Source organism: Trachurus trachurus (assembly GCF_905171665.1).
Source record: "Trachurus trachurus genome assembly, chromosome: 4".
Lineage (NCBI taxonomy): Eukaryota > Metazoa > Chordata > Actinopteri > Carangiformes > Carangidae > Trachurus > Trachurus trachurus.
The window spans coordinates 5,838,461-5,864,116 of NC_139898.1; the positions used below are offsets into that span (position 1 = coordinate 5,838,461).

Genomic DNA, 25,656 nt, shown 5'->3' on the forward strand with positions numbered 1-25,656 from the left:
AAAACTTAATAAAATGTGTCTTTCTTTTTTCGTCACAGACTTTTAAATTACAATCCAAAAAAGTGCCACATCACTGGATGCATGTCAGGTTTTTCTCCTCCTGCGCTGCTGCCGGGTGTGTGTGTGTGTGCGTGCGTGTGCCTGAGTGAGGAACACACACACACTATGTGCTAAGTGCGGCGAGTAGGCTACAAACTGGTTATGGGGGGCGGGGGGCGCGGGGCGCGGTAAACCGGCAGCGGAATCGCTGCGAAGCTCCAAGCAACGGAGATCATGTGCGAGCCGGAGCCCTCCCGTTCACATCATTGCATGTGTCAATCGCTGTGTTTTATTTTGAAAATTAACCGGATTCTCTCCCTGTTTCTTTGTGCGACTTCCTGCCCGGCATGACAGCATCGCTGGTGGCTCGCGGCCGCGGCGCTGCTGCTTTGAACCAGAGCGATATGGCTCTGGTGTGAACGACACAATCGTTAACATCAAAGGGCTCCGCGGCTATTCGCGGCGCTTCTGTGTGTCCCTGGCGTAGACGCGTCTCCGCGCTGGTCGGTCGCTTCTGCACTCTGTGTGTGTGTGTGTGTGTGTGTGTGTGTGTGTGTGTGTGTGTGTGTGTGTGTGTGTGTGTGTGTGTTCATCTCTGTTTAGATACTGGCAAATAGCCTACATAAACGCACACACAAGCTGGAAAGTTGGCTCATCTGACAGCTGTCAATAATGACATAAATCTTGTGAGATGAGTGAGAAAAAGACTAAAATGAATCTATTGGTTTGAGTAGATTAGTTGTGATTAACATTACTGTCAATCTGCTTTCAAAGACTAAAAAAAGACTATCAACTACAACTAGACTAAAATACTTTGGATTTTCTTTGACTAAAACTAGACTAAAATGCCAAGACTTTTCGTCGACTAAAATGTGACTAAACAAAAAAGAATACAAGCTGACTAAATATGACTAAAACTTATAAGGGCATTTGACACAAGACTAAGACTAAAACTAAATTGAAAAATAGCCGACAAAATTAACACTGGAGCACCCCTATATTCAGAATGGTACGATCTTTTTTTCATAACCACATTTTGCTACGATTCGGCAATGAGGTTGATAGTTGAATCAGACCTCTCTGAATCGAATCGTTGAATAGTCGACTATTTGGGGTAACCCCTAGTAACGAGTCGTTACTTGACTCAAAAAGTCTCCTCACAAAATAATACACCCTTAAAAGCGTATGTCATATACACTTTTTTTTTAGTCCATCAACTAGTCGTAAAAAAGCCAGGTTAGGGGGGCGAGTCAAAGTTATTTGACATATTAGAGGATTTTATAAAAGCAGTAACACAATAGTTACTTTACAGTAACGATTTGAGGTGTCCTCAACTAAGGATTTTCATAGTAGTTTACTTTTTTAATGTAGTAATTCAGTTTCTAACTAGTAACTATAAGTAATCGTTTTTTAAAAGCCCACAGCACTGAGCCCACAGGACTAGACCCTCGACATTTTATCTGTAAACATGTGTGTGGTCTGGTTGCACTTGCCAGTCTGGATTTGACCCTCTTGGGAAGTTCCTCGTCCAGAGAGTAGACGTCGTCTCTCTTGGCCGTCAGCTGTGACCCGTCCTCAAACTCCACCTGCAGCCAGAGAAGGAGAACGGCATCCAATCAGAACATACTGTATGTGAGCTGGGCTGTACACACCCTCACACCACACAAACACAATGTTCCAAGTCACCTCTTCAGACTCATTATATGATCATTAAGAGAAATTAACTAATTGATTAAGCTGATCACTGGATCTCTCTGAAAAACTGGTTGTTTCAATTCATATTTTCTTTGTTATTTTTGCACTTTCACCTCTGGGTGACACACGTCTTCATGTTCACACTCTCATCAGAACTCTGCTGAAAGAGTGCAGACCGAGACAGAGGGCTCAAAAACACACAGGGTCTCCTAGCCAATCATCTGACCAGGCTCTGAAGGGCCAATCAGACTGTGTTCCTGCAGGTTAAGATAGAATCAATGATTTAAAATCTGGTACTGTAATTGTTTAACAAGGCCACGTGTTTTATAACAATCTTTATGGAAAACAAATCCAAAACCCAATATTCTACTGTAATATGAGAGCCTGGTAATAAACGAAAGCCATTATCATCAGCCACACAGATGTCGAGTTACCTCCCTATGGTTACATTACACCTTATCCTGAATCATATTTAACTATGTATATGTGTAGGAGCCTCTATCATCCATTCTTTTTGTTTTTCAAACTATCGCTTCAGTGGATTAGCAGAGTTCTACACTGGGAGTTACAACAGGATAGAGTCGAACAGAACAGAACAGAACACATTGATTAAGTCATTTGTATTCTTATTCTTACAATAGAACAGAAAAGAACATAATAGAATGCAACAGAATAGATGTTTATTGTCAATCTATGAAATTAAAAACAAAATTCAGAGAGCTTTTAATACTAACACTAACACTAACACCCTTAAAAGTCGACAAGTGCTTTACTGAGTAGCTGTTTAACATCAGTGAATATTATTAGGAGTGAATATTAAGTCAGAGAGCATGGAGCTGTGTGTGCTGTCAGAGAAAATCTAATTATGTGGCTCAAACTACACATGGAGTGAGTTCTTACCAGGTACATCTGGATGATATGAGCTGCCACAAATTTGGCCCCGTACACCAGGCCGTCCGTCCATCGCACCTGCACCACTTCACCCTGGGGTGGGGGTCCAAGCTGGGCACAGTCTCGGCTCTGACAGGGAAAACACACGACATCCTGTTCTCAGAACACTGAACAAAGGCAAAGGAGGTAATGGAGGAGCAGTGACCCCAACAGAAAACACCATTTATTTGTCTGAACAAAAGCTCTTTGAGGGGGTTATTGGTTTATGTAAACATGGACATGTGTTTGTTGACAGGAGTTCATGTGTGCACAAGATGTTGTTGTACTGCACCGTGGTATTCAAATGACAGTCAGCACAAACACACAGAGGCTGAAGGCTAAAGCAAAAAAAAAAAAAGATCCAAATTTCAGGAAATAAGTCAGAATGTTCTGAGTATAATAATGAATTGTTAGTTTACAAGAGACCATGTTAGGTTAGATGTCTTTTAAGATGCTTCATTCTTTGGCTTATTGGCATTATTATTTGTACTGTCCTGTTGTTATTTTTGTCATAAAAACTAATAAAAATTTAAGCATAAAAAAAAGAAACTGCATTTGTTCTGTTGTTCAACAGGAAACCAGCAGCTCAGCTGAACTAAGCTTAAGATAAGGGAAGAGATAGTTGAGAAATGATTGTGCTACAGCAGCAGGTACTGTATCACATTAGTGCAAATAAAAGTAAAAAGTATAATATTATATATATATATATATATATATAGGTACATAAAACAAGCAGAGTTTCTTCTCTTTTTTTAATCACCTGTTCATTCTGCCTGAGTGGTGGTCAACCAAACAGAGCCGCTCTCCCTCTGCAATCTAAACTCGTGCTGATTTTTAAACGTCGGGCATTGACTGACTGAGTGTGTTGCTGCTTCGGGGGCAGAATCGCGCATGTTTTTTTATTTTATTTAACCTTTATTTAACCAGGCAAAATCAATTAAGAACATGTTCTTATTTACAATGATGGCATGTGTTTCATATGTTTCAGAATTAAACACCAATAGTCTAGGAAAATGACAAAATAATAGTTTTTCTTCGATTACATATGTTTTATGATCGTATGGATCCATAATCAAAATCATAATTAAAATTCGATTAATCACCAGGCCCTAACACATATAGTCTAGATGGAAACAGGGGTCTACGAGCACGTCTTGATTTTTTTTCCCCACCTGTTTTTTCTTAATCTTTAAAGTGTCTATTTTAAGATTCTGACAGGTACCAGGGTGAAAAAATGTCCCATGGTGTTTATTTTTAACCCTTTACTGCCCCATCCCAAATTCGAGGCTGAAAAAACTGAGAATTGAATTGGCATAGCTCTTTAAGTAAACAACTCACAGAGACAAATTAACACATTTTTCTACACAATTTGGGGCCAAGGAATTCAATAGAATAGTTATTGTTACGTTTTTAACACATCCTGACTTGATTTTGGGGCAAAAATATCAAAAATGAGCTGAAAATTCTAAAATCGTATGTATATTTTCCCCTATACCAAAATCCTTTGCACTGAATGAAAACATTTAGAGATTTTTCTTAATCTTTAAAGTGTCTACTTTAAGACTCTGACAGGTACCAGGGTGAAAAAATGCTCCATGGTGTTTATTTTTAACCCTTTACTACACCTATCCCAAATTCGAGGCTGAAAAAACTGAAAATGAAATTGGCATAGCTCTTTAAGTAAACAACTCACAGAGACAAATTAACACGTTTTTCTACACAATTTGGGGCCAAGGAATTCAATAGAATAGTTATTTTTACGTTTTTAACACATCCTGACTTGATTTTGGGGCAAAAATATCAAAAATTAGCTGAAAATTCTAAAATCGTATATATGTTTTCCCCTTTACCAAAATCCTTTGCACTGAATGAAAACATTTAGAGATTTTTCTTAATCTTTAAAGTGTCTACTTTAAGACTCTGACAGGTACCAGGGCGAAAAAATGCCCCATGGTGTTTATTTTTAACCCTTTACTACACCTATCCCAAATTCGAGGCTGAAAAAACTGAAAATGAAATTGGCATAGCTCTTTCAGTAAACAACTCACAGGGACAAATTAACAAATTTTCTACACAATTTGGGGCCAAGGAATTCAATAGAATAGTTATTTTTACGTTTTTAACACATCCTGACTTGATTTTGGGACAAAAATATCAAAAAATTAGCTGAAAATTCTAAAATCGTATATATATTTTCCCCTGAACCAAAATCCTGTGCACTGAATGAAAACATTTTGAGATCTTTCTTAATCTTTAAAGTGTCTACTTTAAGACTGACAGGTACCAGGATGAAAAGATGTCCCATGGTGTTTATTTTTAACACTTTACTGCCCCTATCCCAAATCAAACCTGAAAACACTGAAAAAGAAATCAGCATATCTCTTGAAGTAAACAACAGAGAGAGACAAATTAACACATTTTTCTACACAATTTTGAAACTGGGAATTCAACAAATTAGTTATTTTTAAGTTTTTAAACACATCTTGACTTGATTTTGGGACAAAAAGTAGCTGAAAATTCTAAAATCGTATGTATATTTTCCCCTATACCAAAATCCTTTGCACTGAATGAAAACATTTTGAGATTTTTCTTAATCTTTTAAGTGTCTACTTTAAGACTCTGACAGGTACCAGGATGAAGAAATGTCCCATGGGGTTTATTTTTAACACTTTACTGCACCTATCCCAAATCAAACCTGAAAACACTGAAAAAGAAATTACGGTAGCAAAGCTCTTGAGGTTAACCAGGGTTGCCATAGGTTAGCTCCCAATAGTGGGAGGGACCTGGCACTGCTCGTGCAGGTCCCGCCCACCCCTGGCTACGAAGAATTCAAGGAAGAAAACACCCCCAGAGTAGAGAATGGGAGACCTATACAACTATGGTGCTGACCGCTTCGGAACTACAGACAAGAAGAAGAAAACATCAACCACCCTGATGAAGTCCAGGAGACAGGAGGAGATTGAACGGCTTATCAAGGAGAGGAGGCAGCTGAAAAAACAATGAAGGGTCCAGAGGAGGAGAAGGAGGGAATTAACCTGCTACAAGCAGAAATCAATAACCGACTGTCATCGTTGAGGAGAGCTGAGAACTTGAGAAGGAGGTGTAAAGCGAAGGAGCAGGGAAGATCAAACTTCTTCAAGGACCCCTTCAAGTTTGTAAAGAGTCTTTTCACAAAGAACAAAAGTGGCAAACTCAAAACAGCGATGGAAGATCTCAAAGCTTACCTAAATACCACACGGACAGCCAGCGGTCTAGTCAGACAACTCTTCCACTCGATATGCCACCAATACATCCCCCTGAACATCAGCTGGACATCAGCCCTCCCAAGTGGAAGTGGAGAGGATTGTACATTGGGCAAGAGCTGCATCCTCTCCTGGGCCCAATGGAGTCCCGTACCGGCTTTATAAGAACGCACCAGAGGTACTACACTTTCTCTGGAGGTTGATGACGGTGGTTTGGGAGAAACAAGCTATCACAACTGCGTGGTGGAGGGCAGGAGGCATCCTAATCCCCAAGGAAAAGGACTCTGCGGATATCAGCCAGTTTCGCCAAATCAGCCTCTTCAATGACCACGACAAAATCTTCTTCAGCGTAGTGGCTCATAGGCTGACTGTCTACCTGGACAGGAACCACTACATCAATACCTCAGTGCAGAAGGCAGGCATCCCAGGCTTCTCAGGTTGCTTGGAGCACACAAACATGAGACACCAAATCCAAGCCGCCAGAAAGGATGAAAAAGATATCAATGTTGTGTCCTTGGACCTCGCCAATGCCTTTGAATCTGTTCCTCACAGTCTCCTCTGGGCAGAATTTCACTTTCACAGCGTCTCAGAAGCAATCACCAGCCTCATCAAATCCTACTTCCAACACGTGCAGCTATATGGCTTACAACAGACGAGTACACTACAGCATGGCAACGTCTGGAAAGGGGGCTAATGGCAATGCACCATCTCGCCTCTGGCCTTCACGATGTCAGTGGAGGTCATCATTCGAGCCTCCCGGTGGGTAGTAGTTGGGCTCAAGCTCAGGTCTTCGTCTCCCTCCGATCAGAGCGTATATGGATGATATGACCATACTCACCACAACCAAGGCACACGGTTGCTGAACAAGCTGCAGGAGAACATCCAGTGGGCCCGGATGGAAATAAAGTCGAGCAAATCCAGGAGCATTTCAGTTGTCAAGGGAAAGCTGTCAGACACAGGTTTTACGTTGACAAAGAGCCCAAACCAACAATGCCAGAGAAGCCAGTAAAGAGTCTTGGACGTTGGTAATTGGTATGATGCCACCCTCAAGGACACAGAGCAAGTGGACCAGCTTAGGCAGGAAACCATAAGTGGCCTTGAGCGTATCAACAAGACCATGCTCCCAGGTAGGATGAAGGGCTACTACCCAGGCTGATGTGGCCTCTGACCATCTACGAGGTCCCAATCTCAGCAGTCGAAAAGCTAGAGAGGTTGATTAGCTCATTCTCCAAAAGTGGGTGGGACTCCCAAAATCATCGGGCTGTATCGAAGAGGCATACTCAATCTTCCTGTGTCGAGTCTCGCAGAGGAGTTCAAGTGCTCCAAAGTAAGGTTGGAATGACACTTAGGGAATCCCATGACCCTTGCGTAGCCCAAACAGCTCCTTCTCTTGCAACTGGAAGGAAATGGACCCCGAAGTCAGATCTCAGTGCACATCGTTGGCCTTGTGCAACAGGGGAGGGGAGGCCTTGACCTTGGACAGAGCAGACCATCCTGGCACAAGGAAGCTCCAGCTCAATGCGGTGTTCTGGTTGCTGAGGAGGTGTGGTGACAAGAGCAGACGTAAAGATAATAATAAGGGATTACATTACATTGAGTTGAGGAGGAAATTCTCCTGGAGGGAGCTGCTGGGCACGGAAGCATTTCACACCAGTTTCATCTTACGAGGACCGTATGATGTCCTTCCTTCCCCCTCTAACCTAAACCAGTGGTACAGAGAAGACCCCACCTGCCCCCTCTGTCCATCCCCTGCAAACCTTAAGCATATTTTGGTTGGCTGCAAAAAAAGGTGAACGAGACTGGAAGTTGGTCGCAGATCTAAATCAAAGGTTCTGCTTCCCATCTGAGATTGTCACAACAAACCACAGACTAGATCTCGTCCTCTGGTCTTCCTAAGTACACAGAACTGGTAGCCGATGTGGAACGGCTCAGCTGCCCTGTGGAAGTCGGCTGCAGAGGCTTCGTGGGCAAGTCAACCATCAGGCTACTTAAGGACCTTGGGATTCGAGGCCAAGCCCAATGCCAGACCATCAAAGCCCTCTAAGGAGCAGTAGAGCATGGAAGCCCATGAGTAACACCAGTGGCCTAGAAGCGTTGAAAGCAGAGGGGGCCACACCTGGGACATCGTTACCACTCAAACCTCAGGATGACAAGCTTAATCTAGGGATAGTTTCATCTAGTCCTAAAACAGAACTCATCTGTGTGGGTTGTTAACTTCAAGATGTTACCGTGATTTCCTTTTCAGTTTTTTCAGGTTTGATTTGGGATAGGTGTAGTAATAGTTAAAAATAAACCCCACAGGACGTTTTTTCATCCTTGTACCAAAATCTTAAAGTAGACACTTTAAAGATTGAGAAAAATCTCAATGTTTTCATCCAGTGTAAAGGATTTTGGTATTGTGGAAAATATACATGCAATTTTAGAATTTTCAGCTAATTATTCATAATTTTGTCCCAAAATCAAGTCAAGATGTGTTTAAAAACTTAACAATAACTATTTAGTTGAATTCTCTGTTTCAAAATTGTGTAGAAAAATGTGTTAATTTGTCTCTCTCTGTTGTTTACTTCAAGAGATATGCTGATTTCATTTTCAGTTTTTTCAGCCTCGAATTTGGGATAGGTGTAGTAAAGGGTTAAAAATAAACACCATGGGGCATTTTTTCGCCCTGGTACCTGTCAGAGTCTTAAAGTAGACACTTTAAAGATTAAGAAAAATCTCTAAATGTTTTCATTCAGTGCAAAGGATTTTGGTAAAGGGGAAAATATACATAACGATTTTAGAATTTTCAGCTAATTTTTGATATTTTTGCCCCAAAATCAAGTCAGGATGTGTTGAAAACGCAAAAATAACTATTCTATTGAATTCCTTGGCCCCAAATTGTGTAGAAAAATGTGTTAATTTGTCTCTGTGAGTTGTTTACTTAAAGAGCTATGCCAATTTCATTTTCAGTTTTTTCAGCCTCAAATTTGGGATAGGTGTAGTAAAGGGTTAAAAATAAACACCATGAAGCATTTTTTCACCCTGGTACCTGTCAGAGTCTTAAAGTAGACACTTTAAAGATTAAGAAAAATCTCTAAATGTTTTCATTCAGTGCAAAGGATTTTGGTATAGGGGAAAATATACATACGATTTTAGAATTTTCAGCTCATTTTTGATATTTTTGCCCCAAAATCAAGTCAGGATGTGTTAAAAACGTAACAATAACTATTCTATTGAATTCCTTGGCCCCAAATTGTGTAGAAAAATGTGTTAATTTGTCTCTGTGAGTTGTTTACTTAAAGAGCTATGCCAATTCAATTTTCAGTTTTTTCAGCCTCGAATTTGGGATAGGGGCAGTAAAGGGTTAAAAATAAACGCCATGGGACATTTTTTCACCCTGGTACCTGTCAGAATCTTAAAATAGACACTTTAAAGATTAAGAAAAAACAGGTGGGGAAAAAAAATCAAGACGTGCTCGTAGACCCCTGTTTCCATCTAGACTAATACATACACACATCTAAAATATCAAATAAATACATAAATATTGGTGCAATGATGCAAAGGAAATAGTGATATTGAAAGAATGCAGATTAATCTTCAAGTGTGGACAGAGAGAAACCAGCGACACCTACCACGATGTCTTCAGGGAAGAGATTGTCGCTGAAGGAGCCGTCGTCGAAGTTGACCTCGTAGAAGGTTTCTTTAGACAGCTGCACCACGTCACACTGGTAGTAGCGGCCATTCTTGTGCTTGCAGATCACCTTCTGCCCCACCGTCAGCTCGTGCATGGCTGCTTTGTTACGCTGTCACAGGAGACAGGAGAGGCAGGGAGTCACATTTCTACCACTAACATCACTCATGTTAGAGAACTGGACAGAGAGAGAAAGAGGTGAACATTATGTGATGGAATCCTGACCTCGATCTGAGTGGGGCCTTTGTGTCGACAGCAGGTAACGTGGACCACGAAGGGCCACTCGTCAGGCTGCATGAGGACTCCTGCTGCCTGGGCACAGGTGGGGTGGTAGGCAGTGGGACAGCGGCCATGAGAGCACTGCACGCAGCAGCCAGAGGCCTTCTTCATCCTCTTCTTACAGTAGTAGCATTTCTGTTGATTCAACCAGAGGAGCCAGAGCTCAGGAAGCTGCATATGAACTCACTCCAGACACCCAAGTCCAACACTCCATCATTAATAATCATCTTCCTCAAGACTTGACACTACTGACATTCTAGTTAATCCCTCACTTTCCAGTCTGTCCTCATTTTGGCTCTGATGCAGGACTTTTCCCATTTCTGTTGCTGCTTTCTCCATGTTTATTTTCTGTCTTAATTCATTTAGTAGAATATACAACACTAATTCCATCAATTCATGATCACACATCGATATCCTAAGCCAACTAAGGCTGAATCAGAGCCAATCATCCCAGATTTGACTAATCTCACAAATAACTAATTCTAAAACGATTAAATCATTAGTAATAATTATTATAAAAACAACAGAATATACATGTAGACATGTGAAGCTCCTTTTCCACTGATAATTCACCTGCTTCTACCTGATGTTTGGTGACTCACCAGTTTAAATCTCTGCAGAGGAATTCCACTTAAATCCACAGGACTTCTTTCAGTGATGTTGACAAAGCGGGCCTCCAGCACGGCCACTGCACAGAGCACATGTACCCACCTGCAACACACACACAAATACACACATTTATTATGCTGGTAAAATAGTGAAACGGCAGACAAACACAAAGAAAACACACTTGTGGTGTGTATTCTGTCCTGTGCATTGTTAAAACAGCAGCCACAGTGACTCGACACTCACTCCTCTGCAGTCGTCTGCACAAGACGTGTAACATGGGCCGAGAAGGACACCATTCAATTTTCCACATCATCTACTTTGACTTTAAGTTGTTATTCAGGAGGTAAAGGACTACTGGTGCTGGGCTGTGTTCAGAAATGAGCTGCAAAGACAAATGAGGGAGAGACTACGGGAGAGCACCAACCCCTCACTGAACTATGTTTGGGTCAGTACATTGTGGCAACAGACAGGAAGCAGAAAGGCAGAGTGAGTTCAGCTCTACAGCCACCAGGGAGTCCAGGTTTACAGATTCAGTAGCATTTAGAAGAGAACAGGAGCCCGGCTTGGATTAACTAGCGAGAATCACGAGGACCCACAAAATCTGGTGAACTCGCGCAATAAAGTGGGATGTAGAACCACAAAACCATAAACTGTTCATTTAATCCAGAGGAGTAGTAGGAAAACAGCTCTGTGCTGACCTGTTGATCTGCCTATTTTGTGATTTTCACAATCAGTATCCCCTCGTTCATGGTGTCAAGGGGGTGAAATGGTGTCTGAAAACCTCTGACCTGTTTACTTAAGGCCGGCCTCAGCCCATTACAACATTTTCAAGGTGTAGTGCGGGAAATATGATCGGCCGTAAATTAACCGGGTGTTTTGTTTTGTATTTTGTGCACGATTTCCTGTCCCGCACAAGCTGCTCTGTGCTGAATTTATGCGCTGTGCTGCAGCGTCCGGCAAAAATAGAAGCTCTGCGTGTTGCGGAGGGCTGCCGAGTGCTGGAGCAGGTGGAAGCTACACATTGACTAGAAGAGAAACATATCGGCTCTGCTGCGGTGCCCGAACAGAGATGCTACGCACACGAATCCGGTGGGATTTAGCCGTTACTGGCTTGATATGAATAACAATACATATCTGTTTAGATTGTGGCCAACACCTATACGTAGTTCAGATGAGTGAAGTATGACTTTGGTTTTATCCTCTGCTCTCCAGAATATAGAGATTGAAGATTAATATACCGTAAGTGATTCTGTATACGGCTCATATTCTGTCCATCCATATATAATATCACATCAGTTGCATTATGGCTGCTCTAGTTTTCTGACTCAGAACTGAAACAACTCAAGGAAATAAACTTAAACCAGTCTGATCTGAATCACTGATTATGATTCATCAGATCTTCACGTGCACGTGTTCTGTAACATTATAAGTATGTACGTATTTTCCAGTTCCTTCACCCACTTACTTGCTGTTGTTGGCTTTCTGCAAGGCTCCTCCTCTCAGTGAGCACAAACAGCAGTTCTGCAAAAAAAAGGACACGTCATCAATCAGCAAACTATCCACAAGTCCTCTTTCAATACTTTCATTTGCTGCCTCTATCAAAACTAACGGCTACGACTGCAGCAGCTGGAGCCGTGAGCAGAGGCAGCATGTCCCACCGGACCGTTGACTCACCTCAGTCATGGCGTTGGCCTTGCAGCGGGCACATTTCCAGTCCTTCGTCACCGCGGCCGGATCCACACCATAACAACCTGTAATATAACGACACAAACGTTCACTGGTGCTGGTACACTGACAGAGAGACAGGAACCACGTTTCCATCCACACATTTTTATTCGCATTAAGAAATATCAAATTAAAAATGCCTTATGGAAACAGTAAAATTCGATTAAATGTCATGAATATCGATAAAAAGTTAATATGGTCGATTTCATTGGACTTTTTCTTGATCGATACAAAGTTACTGTGACAAATGCTGATGGAAACAGTTCTTTGCTGGATAAATGTGAGTTGCGTTTATGTTTTATGTCAATTCTGCTACGTATTCCAGCTGTTCAACGACATGACGGGAGTAAACAGGCGCCGCCGATCACAAACCACAGGTGACGGGTCCCTCTGCTGTCTGGAGTATTTAACACACAGTACCTGTATCAAAGCTGTGTTTACACGCCACTGTCTTCTGATGACAGACTTGCATTATAAGCACCAGCCTACAGCCTATAATAATATAATAGCGTGCATATGACTCCAGCAGCTGGTCACACTGAGCCTATGAAGGATTGATATTAAATTACAAGAAAACAATATGATCGCAAAACAGCAAATGATGTCATTACGTGCAGCTTTTTATTCGATTTACAGGTCTCAGATGGAAACGCACTTGAGCCAGCGTTATTCACATTCATATTTTTATCGATCTTGAGATAATTCGAACGACAAGTGGATGGAGACATGATTTGTGAAGGATGGAGACTTTGGAGCGGGCAGGTCCTGGGCGTGGTGGTGTGACTCTTGAGTCAGCTGTTACCTCCTGCAATTTTAATATTGATCACATTGTAAACCAGCTATGCTCATAGTTGGTGTGAGGCAGACAGCTGCTGGCTTCCCTTAGTGTAAACAGAGGCACAATGATGCCGTCATCTGATTTATTTATCACTCCCCCCCTCCTGTGGATGCAAACTGTGACTGACTACAGTCTGTCAGCAGAAAACACTTGTCATGCTAAGCTACACCAGCACACACACATTTTACAGCATGTACATGTTGGGCCTTTTTTTTATAGATATTTTTGGGGCGTTTTTTTGCTATTATTTGATAGGGCAGTCTAGAGCAGTGGTTCCCAACATTTTTTGACTCGTGGCCCAAATCAAAAATGTCTTGCGACCAGCACAGATATTTTTATTTGCTGCATTTTATTTGAACTCAATTTATATTTGAGAAAGTGAAAGTATAGAATACAGTTGTTTAAGATTGTGAGTGGTGTTTTTCATCATAATTTAGTAAAGAATAATAATTAGTTAAAAAAAAAATTTTTCATCAGTATTATTTTTTAATCAATTTCAGGCGACCCCATTTGAATTCCAGCTGACCCCACGTGGGGTCCCGACCCCAAGGTTGAAAAACACTGGTGTAGAGAGACTGGTAAGCAGGGAGAGAGACTAGAGGAAAAACATGTGCTAAAGATCGTTAGGAGTTGAACCGGCGATCAGTAGGTGCATCTGAATAAAGGATAGTGGAGCTACTGAACCAGGCTCAGGAACCTTTGCAGGTGTTTGGAGTCTGACATCATTAGGTTACAATAGTAAACTTTAATTTACAGAATTTTGGATCTTCATTAGATGCAAATCATAATAAAGACATAAAATATTTAATAATGAATCTATATAATATATGAGTTTCAGTATTTGAATTGAACTATAATAAATAATATAATAATAAATTAACTTTTCCATGATTATTTCTGCCGGCTGCTGTACTTGTTTGCAACAGTACTTTTCCATAGAGGAGTGTGTGTACTGACTGGTATGGACGCGGACGCTGCAGTGGGAGCAGGTGATGAGGAGGCTGGTTCCATCTTCCTCCAGATGAGGCGTCACCAGCTGCTGCTCACACTCAGAGTCTTCCTCTGTGGTGATGGTGAAGCACATCTCTGGGATCACAGGTTTGGTCCTCATCCGCCCACCGGACACCATGACGGGACTGTCCCCGCTGTTGGCACACTCAGTCTGACAGCAGGCACAACACACACACGCAAAGCCTTTAATACTGTGTAATAAACAATATCTTATTCTAAATATGAACTTTTCTTACTGAAACTTTTCTCCATGCTGTTATTTTAAGTTAAGTTAAGTTAAACTTTGATTTACTGACTTCCAGATTATACTTTGGTTTGACTCCGTCCTCTAGAATCTCTGCTGACATCTATGTGTACTGTATAGTGTCTGATGCAAAATCTAATGCATCTCAATATTATATAGCTGTTGTTATTCGGATGGCACTACTTTATACAAGCTCTTTATATAATCTGTCCTGTTTTAATACTACTACTATTATTATTATTACATACTATTATTCAGTGCAATTTTGGGTAACCCTTTAACTCACAGGCCGCTTATTATGTGAAAATGTCAAGAAATAGCCTAGCAATAACGGTCAATTCCATAGTAATGTTATGTTTTTCATAAAGGCAAAGATAACACATGCTTTTCAAGCTTTCAATTTTTTGAGAAAGGCCAGAATTTTTCTCCACCAAGTCCTTGCACTTGACCGTTATTTCTACACTATTTCTAGACATTACAATGCAATTACTTGTTATTTCTCGGCTATTTCTTGACATTATCACATAATTAGCAGCCTATAAATTAAAGGGTTACCCAATTTTGATGTTTTTTATTAGGCTGCTATAATTTGCATGTATTATAAGTACTTTTTATAAAATATATATGATATTGCATGTTGCGTGAATGCATTCACGTTCCAGCTTCTATCAAGCTGTTGAACAATGCAAAAAACTAGTGCAATAGAGCAATGTGCAATGAACACAACTTGGCGCTTTTTCTGGCACTTTAAATTGTCTAATGTCTTTGTATGTCCCTGTGTTGTCATTGTAACATATCTCCTGTTTTTAGTCGTGTTTTAGTCGTGTTTTTATGTGATTGTACTTTTTTTAATCTCTTCTGCACTGTGAAGCAATAATGTAGCAGGACGCCCAAGACAAATTTCCCTAATGGGACAATAAAATTAACCCGGCCCCAGACCCTGACCTGATTTGTGGAATGCATCCAGTGGCATCACAGCAAAAGTAGGCATAATGTGTTAATTCCCGACAGGAGATATGTGATGTGACCTAAAATTAGTTTTGGGGAAAAAAAGGCTGCATATATTCATAGTGGTTGTGATGGGAATCGGAAATGAAGTGGACAGCATCGGCATATCGGGCAAAAATTTCAATATGGGATATCCCTAATTTTATATTTTATGTGAAGACTACGGATGTTAAGTAGGTTCCTCATGAATCTGGTGCACAAATCTGTTCATTTCTAAATGATTAAAGTAAGCGCACAATGTCCTTAAACCCCAAAAATATAATGAAATGAAAAGACTTTGTGAGTGTAGCTCCGGTGTGGGACAGGTCACCTGCTGATACGTGTGGAACAGCGTGCAGATGGAGCAGTACGGAGGTTTGCAGCCCATGCGCTGGTTGTACTCCCTCTCCTTCTTCAGGTTGGGCGGTCGGCTCTGCCACAGGTGAGCCAGTGGTTTAGCCCAGCCCTCCCCCTCCAGACCCCCCTCCTCCACCGGGGGGGCCTCCTCCGGAGCCTCTGCACAGCAACACAACATTCAGGTGAGTGAACGACGACAGGGGAGGATATCAGAGAGCTCATGGTGCAGCTCTGCTGACGTGACTGACCGTCATCGCTCATGCCGTCCTTGATGAGTGGGTGGTGCCCTGGCAGCTGCCCCAGGTCGCTCTCCAGCTCCCCAGCCTCACACAGCTCTACTGCCACCTGCTGGAGGAGAACACTTACTGTTAGCATCAACATGCTGGTTGTTGAGCATTTATTGCTGCACATAACTGATCCAATGTGATGAATGTTTATCATCTTTATGTTTTTATTATGCCCTCCCCTGTAGGATAAACTTCCTGAACACCTGAGGTCGGCTCACACACTTATGCTGCGTTTGAGACAAGTCGGAACTCAGACCTTTCCCAGTTGAAAACTCTGAGTTCCAACTTCAAAGTGTTTGAGACGCACCACGCCATAATAACCAAAGACATGGCAGACAGGGACTAACTTTGCATTCAGAGTGCTTCACGTAAGACATAAAAACATTACAAAGGACACAGAAACACTATAAAAGAGAACATTTCAATGTATTTTGGCATTTAAATGCGTTTTAATTGATGATTGCACGGGTGCAGATTGTTGTGTGACGTCAGACGACTGATTCTCGGCGAAGTCGGGGTAGATTTTTTCTCTGACTTCGCCAAGCAAGAGCTCCCACTTGAGGTGACGTTAGATTGCACTTTTTCAAATCAGAGGTCAGAAAGATCTGAGTTCCGACTTGTCTCGGGCGCAGCGTTAGTTCATTAAAATCATGGCTGAAAACGACATAATAGCCGTGTTTCCACTGCAGGAGTTCCTGGTAAAGGGAGGGGGTAGGAACTTCTACAGGAACCGTCCTCTCACTCGGCCCTCTCAGTGGCCGTGTTTCCACTGCAGAGTAGGACCCCGCGGCGACGTCATGAGTTTCGATCGCCGCTTAATCGCTGTGCGACAGTTTCGACCGTGACGTCACCCAGGCAGGTCACAAGCACATGCACAAAAATCATAACAACAACGAAGAAGGATGGAAGGAGCTGAGGCGGTAGGCGCGTTTGTGGTTTGTGTGTTTGTGCGCATGGCGGCTGATTGTAATACTGCTTGAGTTTTTTTTTTTTTTTTTTAACTTTCCACGGCATTGTTTTGCGGCGTGATGGATCCCCAGTGTGTCGAGGTGCGCTGATATTTTCATTTCGCCGCGATGACTCAAACCCCCTCTGAATCTCCTCGGTGCTGTAGACTGCAATCAATGTCTGCACCTCATCGTCGGTCCATTTGTGTACATCTTCCTGCTGTTTTCTTGTTGTTTACAGCGGTGTCTGCTAGGCTAATGCTCCCCTTCTGCTCCCCCTTTTAAAAATGCCGGTTGTTTTGGTGCTTTCTGGTAGCGTCAGAGCTGCTCTAGCTTTAGCCAATCAGTGCCGGGTTAACCTCGAGCCCCACCCAGGAGCTTTTCAGGGCCGAACGGAATACCTACCCTGGAGTAGGTACTCCGTTGGCCCCCGTAAAAGTTCCTGTAAATGGCCCTGTGGGGGAGGTTCCTGCAGTGGAAACACGCACCTACGGGGCTGGCCCCGTAAAATTACCCCGAAGTTCCTGCAGTGGAAACGCGCCTAATGCTTCTATCCCTGTGAGGCACAAATTCTTCACTTCATACCGGGTACCAGGTTTCACCTTGTCCCATGAACATAGTTGATTTGAAGTTTCTATCTTTATCTGATTATGAATCATTCTCATTCTTTGGAGCCAATATCTGACAGGTCACATCCTTCAACAACAACAATAAACTCAGACCATCTCCTGAGCTCAGCCAAGACTCTGAATCAGACCCAGACTGGCTGTGACAGCACCTACTGGTGCCAACCACTGTGTCTGATTCAGAGGGCAGAGAGCTGATCACTGCTCTGGGTTCAAGTCTCAGATCTTAACGATTTTAATAATTGCAACAAACCAGTGGTTGAAGAAAAAGTTAAAATTAGTGTCAGGTTTGGGCACCATATAGCTCATTGGGTTGAGCAGGCGCCCTGTAGCAACCCAAATCATAAAAACGGCCTATGACCTAATAGTTTTGGCCATTTTAAACGTAATACAGCCAATAATGTAATAAAATGTTTGAGTCAATAATGTAATACGATTTGCCAATAATGTAATAAGATATTACATTATTGGCTGGTTAATGCATTATTGGCCTAGTATTAATAAAAAAACTTTTGACATTGTAATAAGTGGAGCCGATAATGTAATAATATATGTATCTATATGTTTTTTTTTCCACATTTTCATATTTTACCCTGAAAATGAAGAAAAATAAAGTGATACATATATTATTACATTATCAACACCAGTTATTATATTTTCAAAGGGGTTTTTCATACTAGGCCAAGAGCGCAATAACGTATTATGTTATTGGCAAAAGAAAAAAGTTATTATGTTATTGACTCAAGCATTTTATTACATTATTGGCAAGTTATAACGTTATTGGCTTTCATGCATTTAAAATTGTCCAAATTATTACGTTACTTGCCGTTATTACGTTGTAGGTTGCTACACAGAAGTCTTCGCTGCAGCCAGTCCAGGTTCGAATCCCCCGATGCCCCTTTGCTACATGTCATCCCCCCTCTCTCTGACTCCCCATTTCCTGTCTCTCTCTACTATCCTTTCAATTAAAGGCAAAAAGTTGAAAAATATACTTACTAAATAAATAGTGTCATGTGTTCAGAGCTGAGAGGCGTGTAGATGCAGAGGCAGCAGCTAACGTGTGAGGAACAACATGTGTAACGGTTGCATGATCCACTCACCGCTTTGCCAACAGGCCGGCTGTTCTTCTCCGTCTCGTTGTCACTGCTCTCGCTCTTCTTCTCCTCCTTGGGCGGGGTCTCTCCCTCTCCGTAGTCTCCTTTGGCGTAGCTGTGGACGTGCAGGACGTCGGCGGGGCTCAGCGTCCTCTGGAACAGTTTGTGCGCCGGGCTGCTGCCGATCTCGGGCTCCGCGGTGCCGCCGGCTTCCTCGGAGCACGGCGCCATCACCTGGTTCTCCAGCGGCTCGGGGGGACAGGCGTCTGCCGCCGGCTCGCCGCCCTTCTCCTTCTTCGACGGGCTCCGTCTGTTGGACGTTTTCTTAGCGCTGGCTTTGGTCTGGGACTTGGACTGTGGCCGGGTTTCTTTCTCCTTCTTAGGCTCAAGTTTGACTGTAGGTTTTTCTGAAAGAGGAACACAACACATCGTCACAACTTCTAATGTAGGTCCATAAACAGGTCAAATATACCACTTAAAGGGATAGTTCAACATTTTGGCAAATTGGCCCATTGCCATAATCCCTATAGTCATAGCAGTAGGTTCGTTGCCTTTAATTGTCGGTGCAAGGTATTTTTAGAACGGCGGAGCAGAGCCGCGAGCTGCTCAGAGCTACGCTACCGAGGTTAATGGGATTTCTTGGTTTCCCTCATCAAACTCATCAAATACACAATCCAACAACTCCAAAACGCTCTGGTGGACAAGTTGTGACCTGCACATTCACCACGCTATGAGATAATAACGGAATGTTACGAGACAGAGTTGTTTTAGAGGTAAATTCATGCAAAACCGCTGATGCCCGTTGCCTTCAGGGACAGTTTTTCACCAAGCAGTATTTACCTCAAACGACCTCCTCTAACCAGAGTATCTCAAAACATCAAAAAATCTGTTAAAAAAAAAAATCTGATATAATCAATTAAAAACAAGTAATAACAGTTTTCATGCATCGATCCAGACTCTCTATTGGAAAAATGAAGTAAATACTTTCTACTAATTATTTTGCATGTTACTATCATTAAAAACTGTAAAAGTAGCCAGAGGCCACAGGTCACCAGTGAGTTACAGTCCTAAAGTAGAGACTGACCAGCAACAAGCATCTTTATGTTCATGTCTACTGTGCACAACCACCATCTGGAGCAGAGACAAGTTTTATAGTTATAGTTTTATTTGGCACTATTGCCTTGCATTTCACCACAACAAAGACCTACTGACATTTTACTGCTAGACTTCAACTTCAGCTATACCTTTCTTAGTTTCTACTTTTCAGTTTCTATTCAAGCTGTAAATTGCAGCACCGACACAAAGAGGTCTTCGAACTGTGCAGTACCTTTCTCTGCCCTGACAGAGGCTTTCGTCGGGGACTCTTTGCGCGTCAGCTTGGCCCTCTTTGGCTCCACCACCTCCGTCTCCTTCACCTCCTTCAGATCAGGTTTGACATCTTCCACAGCTTCGATCTGACGCTTCGCCCCAGGCTGACGTTTTGGACTGATGCAGGGGAGACAACGGTTAAGACGGTCAGGATTCAAATGACACTAACAAAACAAAACTCTTCTGGATCAATCATCACATGAGAGTTTGTTCAAGTTATATTCTGTAACTTTTCAATGGGGGGACTGGCTTTTGGTTTTCTTGGTTAACCTGTTATGTCCTAGTTCTGTTTATTTATTATTCTTTATTTATTTTGATTGGTCCCATTATTTCATGTATCTGTTCTGTGTGTTTTATAATCAATTTGTGTGTATTATAAATGCCCAATAAAAAGACATGGGGAAAAAAAATCTGTAACTTTTCCATATTTAAATGTCTAACGACAATCAGACGTCTGTTCTATATGTTATTGAGTTATAGTTTTCTTAAATGTCTCCATTAGTTCTCAAACTGGGGTAAACTGTGATTTTAATCAGGGTAATGGTGCGTTTCATAGGCTGCCTGTCAATGACAGTTTATTAGAGATGCACTACAGATGCACTCGCTTTCTCTGTGGTTAAAATCTATGATTGAAATACTAATTGTGTGCTGCAAACATATTCCATTTGAAAAATTTACATTAAGCTTTCATTGAGGAACATTTTGTAAGTGGCTATTGATCATTAATAACAGCTCACAGTTCACACCCACATCAGAATAACCTCTGAATGTTGTGGAGATGTACTGGTGGTAAACTCAGACCTCTTGTCTTCCTGCACAGGAGCGGTGGCTTTCTCAGACTCAGCTTCTTTCTGGGGCTCAGTCTTGTCGTCCTTCAGAAAATCCGCAGCCTCTGGCGTGGGTTTGGCGTGGTCGATCGGAGCGTTGTCTTTCCCCGCCTTCCACAACTTGTAACGGCTGGGCTGGAACTTGCGCACAAACACATCCATCGAGATTTTCACCATGTCCTGACGGCACGAACACTGGGAGGAAAACAGAAATCAAGGTGTCAGTGTGGGCTGTGTGACCTGCAGCACACAGGACAGTGCAAAGCAACGCTCTGAAAACAGATTGGTTTTAGAGCCCAGACTGTTGTTGTTCTTTCATGTGAGTTAAATGTCTGCTGTGTGGAAAACTACGCTGTGGTCCGTGATCGAGGTGCAGACATGTGAGTCTGGAGCTGATGAGAGGAGAGAACTATGAAGAACTCAGCTGTAATGTAAAAGGACCTAAACCGAGCCGTGACTGTGTAGTGGAAAAGCGTCAAAAGTTAAGTACGAACATTCACAGAGGATGAACCATTTCAAATGTGGACACTCCATGGACTTCCACTCTCATCTCCCCATGAGTCAAACGCAAGAGCGATCAAGAGATGATCAGCCACAGCATAGAACCAGGGAACTGTTTTTATTGGCTGAAAACATAACATAATAAAGCCGTAACAAGGACACTGACTCAAACTCTTAAATCCAAGTGTCTGGCGTTTTGCAGGGTTTAATGAACAATAGAACTATGGTCAGATCAAACTAAGTCTGGTTTTACTTCTGTATGTTAATGTAGACCAGTGTAAAGGTTTTCAGAGTGGTGCACACCAAACATCCTGGCAAAAATGTAAATATACAGCGGCAGTTAAACATGAAACATTCTTTTGCAATATTTCAAGATATCAGTGTATTATTTTGTTTTCAGAGCAGCAGCCTGCAAAAGAATGGGAAACCCAGGAGACTTGAGCTCTCAGATAACTTTGACCAAGCTATCAGACAAGATATTTACTATTTACACACTGTGATGGGGGGGCTACTAGCTACTCACTTTTGCTGTCATGTCATGAAAATGTAAAAGATGAGAATAAAATATATATACATATTGTTTAAAATGGGAATGTGTCATCTGTAACTTTATGTCTTTTGGAAATCATTTCATCTTCCACTTGTTGAACTGTTCACAAAACAGAAATTTTGACCGGGGGTGCCCAAACTTTTGAATGCCACTGAATATGAGTTTCCCTGTTCGCCACATGTGTTTGCTACAACCATCACATGTTGCAACATGTGAGAAACATGTTACCACAGCTTGGAACATGTCACAAATACTGCAGGTGTTCAAAGTGTCACTATAGCATCAAACGCAGTAATGTGAACACAGACAAACAAACCATGCACACAGGTCTCATATGAACACGCATCACTACATCACCGTACCAGTGTTGCCTGCTTGCCGTAATCGATCCATCGCTGGGTGGCAAAGTTGGTGGACTCGGCACAGTTGAAGCCGTGGTTGAAGCCAGCGTGATAGCCAAATGGGAACGTCACAATGAACTGCCCCGCCTCCTGAGTCACCTGAACAAACACACACCACACAGAATAACACAGGCTGGTACCGCTTCACTATCAACTTTCTGCTTTTTTTATCTCATCATTATCATCCACTGATCATTCAGGTTGACTTGTTTCTCTCCACATGAAGAGAAAATAAATGAAGGGTCACCTTTTCAAATGGAATGCCGTATTTCTTCAAGATTGAGGGTGAGATTAAAGTCATCTTGTGGCGCAGGAAGGCCTCACAGCCCTGAGCATTCCCTGGAAAGAAACCTGGAAACACAGGAAGACATCAACACATCAAACACGCTCTTACAACGCTCTCTGCCTGGGTTCAAGTCTGTTCATTTAAAATGATTTAAAAAATAGTTAAATACATATAATTGCTGTTAGGCATGGGGACTGAAACCCCGGTATCAAACAGGCTTGATTTTTTAAGAACAAAGGTTTGATAATCTCCAACACTCTCTGCTCTTAGCAGTGGAAAAACTGAAAAACGTTTAGACACACACAGCTTAAAGCAGAAGTGAGTGATCCGGTCGTTTTCGCTAATGCTGCGTTCCAGGCAGGCTATTGAAATCGTAAATTACAGCTTCAAGTCACAACTTACGACTTTGTAGCGTTCCAGGCAACCCACTCGTGTTTTTCCGACCTGTTTTACCGGTGAAAGTCACTATAACGGCCACTCCTAACTTCCGACCGGTGAACTCGTACCAGATCGAACTGGTACCACTTCACGGTCGGAAAAATACGAGTTTCCTTGAACGCACCATAACAGTCCTCGTCGCTACGTCACCACATTCACGGCGTTCCTTGGCTGCACACACAGCCCTGCATGCCGTTCTCTCTCCTCATTGGATAAAAACTGTAGGATATGATAAATGTTTTCTCTTCGGCTCAGAGCAGAGGGACTGAGAGACCCGTGTTTCAGTCCAAACACTCTATGTAAGTGATTGCTGTCGGAAGATATAACTATTTAAGACTTATATTAACACAAATATATCACTCACTTCTGCTTTAAATACATGTTGAATCATCATTACATTTACTGTTAATGTTCTGCATCAATACATGGCTTTGATAAAAGTTGTAGTACTCAGAGTTGCACAGTTAATCGCAATATAATCAAAACCGCAATATTCAAATCACAGGAGCACAGATGTGTTACCACAGTTTTGTGCATTGCTGGCACCATAAGTGTTGTGTTGTGTTACCACAGACACCCTGGCCAACAAATCATATTCTCAAGATTTAAAAGGAACCCGTTTGTTTGGTCCAGGCTGGTAATGATACCCATCCTCTTAAAAGAGGAACTATGCCAGATTTTTACCTTAACTCTGCTTCATTTTTACATTAATTAAAGAGCTTCGGAGTGATTGTTTGTGTGGGCACCAAGACATAAATGTGCCCTGTAACCCGTAATCTCTAATTTATGACAGATAAGACTAGACAAATATACATATTGTAACATGTATATGCTAAATAACGTTATCTACCACTCTATTGATTGCTTTCTCACCGGCTTCAATGAAAACAAATGCACATGGCCGAGAGGAGGGTTAGCAATAGAGGGTATGCGTTTACGTCACGTTGCCCCAGCAACGCCCCGTTCGATCGGACTGAGTGGCAAAACAAGCGTCCCTCAACATGCTGGCGGATAGCGATGGACTCATAAACTGGATAAAATATCTTATATCAAAACTAATTGATGTCAAAAGGAATCGACAACCAGCTCCCCAAAACCGTCTGCTGCACGGACACTTCCTGTAACACGCAGTGTGACCGCGGACGGTGCCTGCAGAGTGACTGACAGGCTGCTGTTACTGAGCAGAGGGACGAGATTACAGCTGTTATTACTGTCGTCCTGACCGTGACTCCCGACACTAAAACACGAGCTGCTTTTATTCTGAAAAACTTTGACCAGTCAAACTGTATGATGTGTTAGAGGACTAATTTATCTGTCTAAACATCATAACTACGACACCTGAAACTGTAAACACAGCTGATCGATCGAAAAAAATGACCGCTCCAGTGAATTTACTTTCCGTCATTGAGAACAGGTTCTTGAATGTAACTCGGTCAAAGTGAGACGTATCCTCTAGATTTCTAGCAGGTCTGTTAGGTCATGCATGCTTTACATGCTGGCAAAGCTAGACATGTCAGACTTGTATGGGCTTGGAGAAAATCGCTTCGTTACTTGCTCGTTTTTAAACTTTGGCGGCTCTGCCACTCGTCTTTTTGCCACTCAGTGGACGTTCCACAGCGACTTCCGAGTACCGTGACGTCATGTGCATACCCTCTATACAGCAGAAACGTGACTGGACTAGCAAAGTTCCCCTTTAACACCACTGATCATGAGAGGGTTAAGGCAACAGTGTGAAATCTCAATTTTCACAGGGGATTAAAGACAAGAACTACAGAACCTGTTCAAGTTAATTAAAACATGATGTACCCTTGGCGAGGCGCTCCAGTCTTCTCCCGTGCTCTGGTGGGACGACATACCTGAAGACAACAACAGTATAAACTTAAGTCCAGTGATGGTGGTGTAATATGTTAACGATGGAACCTCTAACAAACTCATTTTCAGTTACCAATGATACAGGTAGATAAATGATTCATCTTTGTGGGTTTTATCATCAAGTAATGTTCAGTGTATCTGCAACCAGAGCTAATATCATTATTTTTCCCACTCTAAGCAAATATCTCTTACTCATTCAGTGTTCATTTAAAGAGGACATATTAGGGAAATATCACTTTTTGAAGGCTCTTTAACATGTGTGATTGCCTTCTGGCCCCCAAAACGTGAGAATTGACAAAAATCTATAATGTTCAGGCTCCCTAGGTTCAAATCCATGTGGTTTTACGAGCTGTTCCCTCAGTTGTCTACCAATGATGTAACTAGCTTTCAAATTTGCATAACCCCGAACCTTCCTGGTACCAGTATAAGGGGCGGGGCAAGCAGTGGTTCATTTGCATTTAAAGGGACAGGCTCTGAAAGCAGCCGTTCTGAACAGGGCTGTTTTGAGAGGATGAGAAGAGCTGTGATGTTTGATCCTTGGGGTAGTTTGACCAAAACATGTCACAGACATGTCTTTAAGACACCTGGGAACTTTTTTAAAAGGGGAATAACATGTCTCCTTTAATATATTATTTTAATAATCTCTGGTCCCCTCAGAGTAGATGAGCTTCAGCTCCAATTCTTCCTTTTAATTCAATTTTTATGAGAACAAAGTTTAACTATTTAAGAGTCAGAGCAGAAGACTGTTTTATGCCTGTAGTGGTGAGTTCCTTGATAATAAATCAGATTTGGGTGCGAGGCTGAACATGAGTGTGTGTAATATATCAATACAT

At 42.1% G+C, this 25,656-nt stretch overlaps 1 protein-coding gene across 3 annotated transcripts in view; it reads right to left on the reverse strand.

The window, feature by feature from the left end:
* Positions 1-25,656, reverse strand: part of kdm4aa (lysine (K)-specific demethylase 4A-a) — a 35,730-nt gene that overhangs the window by 4,503 nt on the left and 5,571 nt on the right. For 2 of the 3 annotated variants that reach the window (XR_014595351.1, XM_083970693.1), the window contains exons 6-21: positions 24,758-24,807; positions 22,475-22,578; positions 22,189-22,326; positions 20,750-20,970; positions 19,908-20,065; positions 18,587-18,987; positions 15,875-15,974; positions 15,601-15,785; positions 13,985-14,189; positions 12,139-12,215; positions 11,930-11,985; positions 10,458-10,566; positions 9,802-9,990; positions 9,518-9,688; positions 2,635-2,754; positions 1,533-1,625 (exon numbers count right to left, since the gene is read on the reverse strand). Coding sequence is in view for 2 of the 3 variants with exons in the window: in XM_083970693.1 (XP_083826819.1) it covers positions 1,533-1,625; positions 2,635-2,754; positions 9,518-9,688; positions 9,802-9,990; positions 10,458-10,566; positions 11,930-11,985; positions 12,139-12,215; positions 13,985-14,189; positions 15,601-15,785; positions 15,875-15,974; positions 18,587-18,987; positions 19,908-20,065; positions 20,750-20,970; positions 22,189-22,326; positions 22,475-22,578; positions 24,758-24,807 (2,377 nt within the window). In the remaining variant the exon portion in view is untranslated. The remainder of the gene's footprint in view (positions 1-1,532; positions 1,626-2,634; positions 2,755-9,517; positions 9,689-9,801; positions 9,991-10,457; positions 10,567-11,929; positions 11,986-12,138; positions 12,216-13,984; positions 14,190-15,600; positions 15,786-15,874; positions 15,975-18,586; positions 18,988-19,907; positions 20,066-20,749; positions 20,971-22,188; positions 22,327-22,474; positions 22,579-24,757; positions 24,808-25,656) is intronic. The other variant, XM_083970694.1, reaches the window with a different exon arrangement.